The 2060-nt window shown below is 48.8% G+C and overlaps 1 protein-coding gene across 1 annotated transcript in view; it reads right to left on the bottom strand.

The window, feature by feature from the left end:
* Positions 1 to 668: 668 nt before the first annotated feature.
* Positions 669 to 2060, bottom strand: part of ambra1b (autophagy/beclin-1 regulator 1b) — a gene marked incomplete at its 5' end in the record, with an annotated part of 10689 nt that continues 9297 nt past the window's right edge. The window contains one exon of the mRNA XM_034878931.1: positions 669 to 1408. Within this exon, the coding sequence (XP_034734822.1) occupies positions 928 to 1408 (481 nt within the window). The remainder of the gene's footprint in view (positions 1409 to 2060) is intronic.

Here is a 2060-nt window from a genome sequence, read left to right as displayed (position 1 = left end):
ATTTTCAGAAAAGGTAAAAAAAAAAAAAAAAAAAAAATCTAATTATTTTAGAAAAGAAATCTGATGTAAAGACTCAAACAACTATCACCTGATTACTTTGATACAGTCATGATGATTATGCCGAGTCATGATCCAGAGTCCTGATCCAGAGTCCCGATCCAGATTTATGCTGAGTCATGATGAAGAGTCCTGATCCAAAGTTCCAATCCAGAGTTATACTGAGTCATGATCCAGAGTCCCGATCCAGAGTTATACTGAGTTATGATCCAGAGTCCCGATTCAGAGTTATGCTGAGTCCTGATCCAGAGTCCCGATCCAGAGTCCTGATCCAGAGTCCTGCCTCCCGTCTTTCCTTCTTTTCAAACATAATTACACATGGTACAAAAACAGGCTTCAGAGTAATGCAGTAGTGCTGAATTTCACTTTAAACACTTCAATCACATCAAAGTTCAACAACACATGGCACCGAACGCAGCACGCTGGAGTAAGAGTGTGTGTGTGTGTCTGTGTGTGTGTGTGTGTGTGCATGACCCCCACCCCCCGGACATGGCACTTCGATAAAATAACCAGGAACCTTGTCTTCCGTCACACTGAAACGTTTTAGAGAGATTCGGGCGGAGAGGAGCTAACAGCGCTAAAGCTAAAGCTAAAGCGCTAAAGCTAAAGCGCTAACGGCGCCCTCGTTCAAGTAGAACCCTTTCTGCAGAGGAATGATGACGCTTCAGCTTCAGTCCAGTTTTTATAAGTGCAGAGGAAGTGCACGCCAAAGAGATAGGAGGGTGGGGGCTGGGGGGGGGGGGGGCGCCCCTTCTTATGCGGGCGGGAGACCCTGTGCAGAGTCCAAGCAGCCCCCGGGTCTCTGAGTTAAGGCTTTGAGGAGCGCTCTAGTCCGCCGAAGCGCCCGGCTTCTCTTGGCCCGAAGGTGGACTACCTACTGTACGGGTCGCCGGGGTAACCGTTGGAGACGCCCCCCCCGCCGCGGGGGCTGTGAGAGGAGGAGGAGGCGGAGGAAGAGGAGGGGGACGACAGCAGCATGGAGGAAGAGGAGGGGGCCGGCGGCGAGTCGTCGTCGTCCGTCCGCCCGCCGTCGAACACGTCGTCCACGTCGCCGAGCGAGAGCCCCGGCGGCGCCCGCGGGCCCCACGCGGCGAGCTGCTCGGCCGGGGGGGGCGACACGGGGGGGTCCGCCGGCAGCCGGGACGCCCCCGCCGCCGTCTGCGAGCCGCGGTGGATGCGATGGCTCACGATGATGTTGTTGCCGAAGCCGCCCATGGACGCCATGGTGGTGCTCTGCTCCCGCTGCACCACCGCCGTCATGCCGCCCTCGGCGATCAGCCGGCGGATCCGGGCCAGCGCGTCCTCCCCCGAGACCTCCGCGGCCTCTCCTGCACCAACAACACCCACAACACTCAGTCAGCGGGAAAGACCTTTATTTTGAAATTACATCCTAGCCTTCAGTCCGTCAATATTATTTAAAAAGTATATGTAATGTTGAAAATATTTTCTAAGAAAGTTGAATATTTTTAGAAAACAGGTCAGAATATTGTATAAAAAATTAAGAAGGAAATTTAGGAAAAGTTTAAATATTTTTTGATGTCAGAATATTTTGAAAAATAAATATTTCAGCACAAGTATTTTATGAAAAGTGAAATAATTTAGAATCAACAAAATATTTTCAATTTTTTTTGTTGAAATATTTTCGCCGGAAAATTATTTTCTTTTTAGGAAAAACCTGAATGTTTTGGGAATAAAAGTCATCTAATAACAACACGTGTGTGTGTGTGTGTGTGTTTTATAATTATTACATTATTATACAACAGGTTTAATGCATAGAGTAACATGATCACATGAAACAGCAGGTGTGTGTCTGTGTGTGTGTGTGTGTGTGTGTGTCTGTGTGTGTGTGTGTGTGTGTCTCTGTGTGTGTGTTTGTGTGTGTCTCTGTTTGTGTGTGTGTGTGTCTTTGAATGTGTGTGTATGAATGTGTGTGTATGAATGTGTGTGTGTCTGTGTGTGTGTCTTTGTGTGTGTGTGTGTGTCTGTGTGTGTGTGTGTGTGTG

The sequence above is a fragment of the Etheostoma cragini genome, chromosome 8 (assembly GCF_013103735.1).
Source record: "Etheostoma cragini isolate CJK2018 chromosome 8, CSU_Ecrag_1.0, whole genome shotgun sequence".
NCBI classification, from domain to species: Eukaryota; Metazoa; Chordata; class Actinopteri; order Perciformes; family Percidae; genus Etheostoma; species Etheostoma cragini.
This window is presented reverse-complemented; position numbering and strand designations above follow the sequence as displayed.